Source organism: Mangifera indica, unplaced genomic scaffold (assembly GCF_011075055.1).
Source record: "Mangifera indica cultivar Alphonso unplaced genomic scaffold, CATAS_Mindica_2.1 Un_0136, whole genome shotgun sequence".
NCBI lineage: Eukaryota > Viridiplantae > Streptophyta > Magnoliopsida > Sapindales > Anacardiaceae > Mangifera > Mangifera indica.
This window is the reverse complement of record NW_025401228.1, coordinates 6,332-15,089: the sequence shown is the minus strand read 5'-3', so window position 1 is coordinate 15,089 and position 8,758 is coordinate 6,332. Positions and strand designations below refer to the sequence as shown.

Sequence of the window (8,758 nt, the reverse complement as noted above, 5' to 3'; positions counted from 1 at the left end):
GAGCAAAATTTGATGGATTTGTTCTTTTCTATGCGTGTTCGAAGCGGCAACTGCTTGCTGGGCTTATTAGGAAAATTACATTAATCCACGTCTAGTTAGAAAAACTATCAATCTCACGTTGAGAACCAATGTTTTAAAATCTAGATGAGAGTGGCTGGTTTGATCGAGAATTGATGATAACATTGGATTAGATCATGATCAAAACCCCTTAATCCACTCAATTGATTAGATTGATGGACTTACATATGAACTTTCTAATAAGATTAAGTCTAGCCCAAATTTAAAAACATTGCACAAAACCAAAGATAATCTCTTATGTTTAACCAAAAAGGGATATGATTGTCTTTCAACATTTATCTCTTTGGATACATTTGTCTTCTCGTTTTTGCTTTACCCTTCAAAATAAAAAAATATTCAAAAATACATTTGTCTTACGCCCCCACTGTGCACCCGACATTGCACCCCCAGCACTCCTGTCTTTGCGCCCCTGCGCATGTACCCTATCGCACACCATCCCAAAGTTAACCAACACGTCTCTTTATGACCTCCCTCACTGCCAAAGACATTTAACAACACTCCAATCAGCTTCCGTGGCCTCTTGGATCATCGATTCCCTCATAGCGCAACAAACTCGCACACTATCCTGACATGTCTGCCATGCCGCTCCAAGGTTCATGGTCGAGCTCAAAGGTGCCAACTTGACGCATCCATTTGCCTTTGAATTTTAGGAGTGTGACACAAAGACATGAGCTTGCAAACTTGTTAAGGCAACCAACTCAAGCTCACGATGAGCCGAGCCGCAAGCTACTTGTGAGTGGCTCCTTTCATTTGTAACTCTACTTGAAAGGAAATGTTTTCGGACTCATCTAGACATGGACTCGATCAGCGGGTTGATCGGATTTTGATAGGTCCAATCAATCGATCGAATTCGACTGATGGTTTGATCACTGACATCATCAACATATCAAGTATATAAATAAAATTTGATTTACATATTAAACTTAATTAATCTAACAGAATCCAAAGCTCATGTTTTGATCCAGTTTTTAAATACACTGCTTACAAGACAGTTAGTCCCACCATTGTCGAAGTCATGGAAAATACTGAAGATAAGAATCATATTTATGTCTCAGTTTTTCTTAATGCAACCCTTCGGCGGTTTCCAATGGTCTTGTAATGATTAAAAAATAGCCTATACACTAATAATAAAAAAACCTACTTACAAATGACAAAAATGTAGAGCTAGGCTTAGATGCGATTCGAATTGTTTAAGTTCAAATTCGATTTTAAATCAACGGAGTCCGTATTCCAATTGAATCCAACCTTATTTGGAGCCACCAAAAGAAGCAACCATTGCTTCATTGTATTTGTATTACCACTGATGCTTGGAAACAAGGATCAAAAGTGCTGCGGGCGGCTTGTTCCTTCCATTGCAGCTCGTCCCACCATTGTTGTTCTCCTTCGATGAGGATTCTTCCTTCTTTTGCGCTTTCAGAATCAAGTGGAAGAGTCTTAAGTTGTGGGCATCCCTTTACTTCGATTTTCTTCAACTTCTGGAACGGCAAGGCAGTCTGATTGATGCTCTTCAAGTTTTCAAGACCATTTAGCACAAGAGATTCGAGTTTTTCAAATGGGAGACGCCTGGAAACTCCGGGAAAGTCCTGAATCAATCTGCCAGCACTGATAAGTTCTTCTATTTCAGGGCAGTCAGATATCTCAACACCCCTGAGACAGGGTGCGAGAATAAGCCATGTCAAGTCCTTTAATTTTGAGCATGACTTTATGTTTACCTCACAAAGGTGTCGGAAGCCACAAAATCCTTCTGGATTTTCTGTTCCGTCTTCACAATCAATTTGCATCTCTTCCAAGTTATCACAATTTAGAATGTCTAATTTCCTGAGTTTCTTCGTCAAGTTGAATAAACGGACTTTGATGGACCTTGTTGGGGTTAAGTTTCGAAGGCATACAGATTCCAGCGAGCTCAGCATTCTGGGGGAGGTCAAAAGTCTCTCCAGAGCAGGAGAACCGTTAATGGTGATGTCTAAACTATCCAAACGTTGCAGACTAAGCACCTCTTCTACCAAAGATAACCCATTTTGTCTCAGAGCACCGCATCCGAACATCCTCAAGACCTGCAACATTGCGAAGTTAGATATCAATCCCTGCGGAATTGTTTCGAGTGCAGGCGTATCCTGCAAATTCAAACACCTTAGATTTGACAAGGCCTTCAACTCCTCCGGAAGTTCTTTAATAGAAGTCCTTGATAGGTCAAGAAGCTGTAATGAAACCGAATTTGCAATCTCTGGAGGCAGCTTGGTTAAAAAGGGGTTATTTGACAGCCTTAGAACTGTGAGACGATGGATAAATCTGAAGAAGTCACCATTGATAACCTTCAGTTTGTTATCATTAAGAAACAAAGTATCAAGACAATGACCTGGGGGCGTCTCTGGTAAAATCTCAATTTGATTTTTCATCACTGACATCCGTCGAACTCCTTCCCATTCTCCAGCTTCAGGTGCTTCTCTTAATCCATTACCAGCATTAACAAGAACATTGTCCTTTCCCTTGCAATTTTTATTAATCCACAAAGCCAAGTCACGACTAATGCCATTTATCTTCACTCGATCTTCATCTTCTTCTTCCAACAATCCGGCATTGAGAAGAATGCCAATAATGTGGTAGCCTTTGTTTTGAGCTACACTTTTGTCAGCCAAAAATCCTTCTCCAATCCAACAATCTATCAAATCCATCCTGGAAATTACATGGTTTTTTGGAAATAAACCGAAGTATAAGAAACATGACTTGATTACTGAACCTTCGGGTAAATTATCGTAACTTGACCTCAGGATCTTGTACACTTCCTGCATGGCTGAATATTCATGGCCTTTTGTCTGAATCTCATTGATGGCGTAATCCCATTCCTGAGGTGTCTTCTTCTGAGTCATGGCCTCTGCAACTTTGATAAGGGCCAGTGGTAAACCGCAACATTCTTTTGCCATGGTTTTAGCAAGCTCTCGAATTTCTGGATGACTTTTAAGAGCCCAATCTCCAACCCTACTTTGGAATAATTCCCAGGCATCTCCAGGATCCAAGCACTCCACTTTTATCATACGCCCACAGCCATTCTTCACAAGCCGGGTTGTAAACACAACCTTTGTTGAAGAATCTGAATCTGAGAGAGGGATACCAGCTTTAGTCAAATCAATCCACTCCCATAAATCATCTATCAGCAACACCAGCTTCTTCCTCTTCAAATTCCTGTGGATTTCCATAGCTTTCTCCGAAGAAGTTTTGCTTTTCCATGACTCATCAGACAGAAGCAGCTTCTCCCCGATCTCATCTTGAATGTTTTCAAGTTTTTTATTGGTGGCTGAGATTCTGATCAAAGTAATATCAGCTGAAGTCTCACGGATCCTGTTATAGATTTGATTCAATACAGCAGTTTTGCCAACTCCTCCGCCTCCATACAGGCCAATAATCTTCACCTGATCTTCTTCATAACATCTCAAAACTTCATCAACGGTTGATTCTAAACCAACTGTTGTTTCACAAGGTATTTTATCATCCACTGGATCATTCAGTATCCGATCAGCCACCTCCGTGAATTCCAAGCCCTCTTTCTTCAAACTCCTCACGTCCGCCAGCATTTCACCTACCCTTTTTCCAGTACTGAAGCGTGCATACTTTTTATTCTTGTAAAAAAACCCTCCAAGGCACAACCTATCCACTTCAGCGGAGCCGTCTTTTACAAGTTTGTTAGCTTCCGGTACTGTGCTTTCCGCCCTTGTAAGCCACCCTTGCACTTGTCTCAGCCGCTCCCTTCGCGGCTGTTTCTCCTCGTTGTGAACTCTTCGATGCACATCGTCCTTTACTTCGACCAGTTTATTCGCTTCGGCCTCCAAGGAACAAATATTTCTTCTGAGTTCTTTTTTGTACTTCGATTTCTTAGAAATATAGCCTGCACAACTTGACAAAGCTGCACTAAATGCGTCCTCAGCTGGTTTTGGGACTGAATTGCAGTTTCCCATGGTGGGCAAAGTTGCGGGCGGTTGAAAGAGGCAAATGAAGTAGAGATGAAGAAGCAAGGAAGTAGAGAGGAAAAAGAGACACAGTGATGAGTGTAATTTAAAAAAAAAAAAGGAAGCTTTGGGTAATCAAAGGCAATCAAATGGGTCCAGAGAGGAACTTGTCCTCACAAGTTTCAGTTTGAATTTGTTTAAAGGATGCCTGAGCATAAGTTAGCTTATATTTGACTTGATTTTTAAGTGGCTGGGTTAAACTCAAACACGAGCTCGTCTGAATTTGTTTGAGGTGTCATCACAAATCATTGATAAAATAAATAGTTTACAGATAAAATAAATAATTTTGTGGACAAAATAAATAGTATTACTAGTAATATGAATAATATTGTCAGAAGAGGGTTACCAAATTCAAATTTCATTTTAAGTTTGGATAAAATCAAACTGAACATCAATCCAAACTGAGATAATTCAATTCCAATCCAACCCTAAATATATCCCAGAATTATGACAGCTTTGATAACATTACCTTGGCTACGAGTAACATGCCCAATCTCTCCTTGACTCCTACCACATGCATGATGATACTGCTTTGGAAAAAATTTTCTAAAACCGTGTGGAGCCTGTGGACTTTACAAGCTTTGGAAAAAATTTATAAGATTGTCTAATTGCCTATTATATGAGAGCACAATATCAGGGGAATGGTCTTACTTGGTATGCAACGTAAACAAGAACATTTTAAAAGTGGTTTGTTCATCGCTTGGGAGCTTACATATGTAATTATGACATTTAATATTTTGTCTAGAATTAAGAAGAGTGACTATAAGAGTTACCAGTGAGTTGCTCCCTTTTGCTACAGATGATCCTTCATTTATAAAATAAGAGGAATGGTTAATTGAATATGTTACGTTAAGATATGCATAAATTCTAATACATTGAACTTAGTCATTTAAAATAAAAGTTACAAATCATGTTATTACAAAGAAATGAGAGATGATCGTGTCATGATCCTTACTCAGATGGACAAAAGATAAATATAATGTGATCAAATAAATTACGAAATTGCCAAGATTTGTCATTCTAAGTTGTTTTCCCAAATAGATGATATGATTAGTCACTACATCTAATTCATATAACCAATCAACTCTCCAGTGTTGATTCCATAAGTTGGATCAAAGTATAGAATATTTAGTATATTTGGCCTAGATAGGGTATCAGTTGTAAAGATGATCATGGATTATACATACAATTTACTTTCACTAAAGATGCATTTGGTTCGGATAATCTTTTATTATCATAAACAAAAGATTACCCAAAAATAAATTCTTAGAAGATTACTATATATAAATATTAATATATTTGATAAAAAATAATATATATAAATAATGATTATATTTAATTAGATGTAATAAAAAATAATAAGATATTATATTAGATAAATATCTTATGATTATTGAGTATAATTATTCTAAAATATTTTTCATGTTATTTGTTATTATATTAATTAAAAATGTCGTATTTTTGTTCTTAAAAAATAGTAATTAAGTATAGAATTATAAAAAAATTAAAATTATTAGTTGTAATATAATTACTTCTTATATTACTTATCATATAACAATTAGTAATGAAAGATTAAGTGAATTTTTTATTATTTAATAAATTAAATAAAGAAATATCAATAATAAATGAGTGGAGACATAATGATACAGCAGCACGACAATGGCTACCCATCAACTTTAAAACAAAACATGCACCATTGAAATATACTTTCATGACATCTACCAGTCAAAATGTCAAATAGTAAAAGGTAAATGGTATGGATAAATCGGACCATAATGTGAAACTCAGAAAAAGGAATTTTATGTTATGATAAAGTTCCAAGTCTTTAGGTCTTTATCCTAAAATTAGGTAGAAGGATGGATGAATACGACATAAAAAAAAAAAAATCTTAAATTTATTTCTCATCTTGAAACCCTGTGGACTCCACTCCTTAAAGCTACTACACACAACACACTAACAGTCACAATTTACATATATAAAAACTTAAGTTTTCTTTATTCATTATTAAGCCAAATGATTAAACGAGAGAAATCAATAATTTTTAATTTTTTTATGAATTCTCTTATATGTTTGGTATGTTTTAAAATAGGCCAAACGACTATTTCCCACCCAAGGTATGTTGTAATGACAAGTTTCCTCCCTTTAACTATGAAAACACCAAACACCCACTCATGGCCGGTTAGATTTAACAAAACCCTAACGATGATAAGAGTATAATCGTCATTTTCTCTATAATATTAAAAATAAACTAAAATAGAATATATTTTGCCCCCCTAAACTTTAAAAACTAAAATTCCCCCCCACCCTAAGTTTTAAAAAATCACAGTTTCACCCTCCCGAAGCATTGTCGACGGTCTCTGGCTCCATTGCCGACGGTCTCTCCCTCCCGAAGCATCCTCACCTTCCGGAGATCTCTTTCCTACCATTTGGACTTTCAATCGGAGTCGGAAAAGCTGTGGAAGACGAAGAACTTCATCGGGGAAGACGAAGTTCTTTGTCTTCCCAGTCGTCGTCGTCGTCGTCTGGGAAGACGACGTCTTCCCAGACGAAGACAAGACGACGAGATGACTCGTCGTCCTCTGGGAAGACGAGTCGTCTTCATCTGGGAAGACAATCGTCTTCCCAGACGACGAAGACGAGATCTATTGATCTTGTCTTCGTCGTCTGGGAAGACGATTTCTCTTCCCAGACGGCTTCTCTCTGCATCGGATGCGTTGAGGTCGAGTTGAGAGGGGTCGTCGGTGGAAGAGAAACCGTTGGGAGGGGAAGACGGTCGGTGATGGCGTCGGAGAAAGCGAAGGAGAAGGGTTTGGAAATAAACCCTAGGGGGGAAAATGTAATCTTTTCAAACTTAGCTTAAGGAAAAAATGTTAGTTTTTAAACTTTTAGAGGAGAAAATGAGATTAAATTTATCACCATTAGGGTTTTGTTAAATCTAATCAGCCATGGGTAGGTGTTTGGTGTTTCCATAGTTAAAAGAGAGAAACTTATCATTACAGCATACCTTGGATGGAAAAAAGTCGTTTGGCCTTTAAAATATGATAGATTAAGGTACGTTTTTCTATTTTTAATTTATGTGACAAACATAAAATTTTAAGATTTATGATCATAATAGTTTAATATTTAATTGTTCTTTTATAAATATATTAATGAATTAATTACGGGCATAATTAATTGTCTATATTATGAATGTAATAACGATTTACATGATTGATGGTTTGATATCATAAATGCAATTATTATGATTTACATGAACAACAATTTAATATTTAATTGTTTCCATTTTAAAGTAATTATTATGATTTACGGTGTTGACTTTACGTTTGAAATTTCATGTCTTAACAAATTGTTTTTTAAAATAATTGCTACAAGGAGCTTTGTCTCTTGCACTAACTTATTCAAAAGCAATATTGTAGCCTCAGATGTCTTTTCCATTTTATTCTGGAACATGGGCAGCGAAATTCCAAGGCAATTTCTAGGAAGAAAAGGTGTAGACTTCGTCAAAATTGGAAAGATGTGTCCCTTCAAGTGCTTGTGTCTTTGCAATTAATAAACCCACATTATAAGATTCAATCTTCGGCCTATTTGAGAAATTGCAGTTTCAATAGTGCCACATAGAGCTGCAGTTTTGAAGCATTCCACTTTGGGGTGGATTTGAATTAGAAATATTTATTAATTATATATTTAAAAATGTGTACACATAACATAATATTATTTAGACTAAAAATGATAGATTTAGAGATTTAACATCCTAGTCATATATCTCATTGTAATACCGCTAAATAGAGTGTAAAAAGTATTATGGTTATTTTATTACTAATCGATGCTATATTTATTGTTCACTTTTGTAGATATTAATTGCATGCATGTGCTCCTATATAGAGATCATGTACGCCCATCTATATATGTATATTACACACACATACTTATGTAAAAGTAACTTTTCTAGAAAAGTTACGCAGGGAGAGGCATTTAACTCCTATTTCCCCGAGATCTACGTGGATGGATAAGAATTGCCATGCATAACTTCTCTCTTTTTTTTTTTTAAGTATATTTTAACGCCAAGGCAGGTGAGGAGAAAGGAAAAGAGAAGAAAAGAAAAGAGGGTAAAAAAGTGTTGACAAGTGGCTTTTTAGGTCTCACATTGGTTTTTTTATTTTCTTTGTATTTTACCAAAGGGTATAAATAAAATTCTTAGTTTTAATTTTAAGATCATCCTAAAAAGTTATAATTGTATTAAAAGTTACAATCTCTAATAGTTTTATTTTTCCTATATAACTGTTCTTTGAAAATAGTGAAAGTGATCAGCGGTATCGAAGATATAGGTACATTTATCAAATCTCGTAAATTCTTGTGTTATCTTTTATTTTTCTGCATTCCCATATTCTGCTTTATTTGTTTATTATATTTCAATAGCATAAAGGTTGTGTTTTTTAGTTTCTGCTGCACAACAATTGGTATTAGAGGCTAGATTTAGGATAGTGAGTAGCTATTTATATGGTTATATGTATGTCTAGAAAAATATTGTCAACAAGACTATAATAGTCTAAGAAGACTGGATTTTAAGGAGGCTGTGACCCCTTCAGTTTTTCCTAGGCATTTTCCTGATGCATATTTAATCATTTTAAGCACTTTCTACTAAGTGTTGTGAAGTTTTTTTTAGCTATTGAATGTAATAA

General features: G+C 35.8%; 1 protein-coding gene across 1 annotated transcript; it reads right to left on the bottom strand.

Annotated features, from left to right (window-relative positions):
* Positions 1-1,358: 1,358 nt before the first annotated feature.
* Positions 1,359-4,028, bottom strand: LOC123208091 (probable disease resistance protein At5g63020). The gene has a single exon (XM_044625534.1). The coding sequence runs from the start codon at positions 4,026-4,028 to the stop codon at positions 1,359-1,361; it is 2,670 nt and encodes an 889-aa protein (XP_044481469.1).
* Between the last annotated feature and the right edge of the window lie 4,730 nt (positions 4,029-8,758).

Bases quoted from the DNA above. Each gene is read 5' to 3' on its own strand.
- LOC123208091 (XM_044625534.1), bottom strand. From the start codon at position 4,028: ATGGGAAACTGCAATTCAGTCCCAAAACCAGCTGAGGACGCATTTAGT.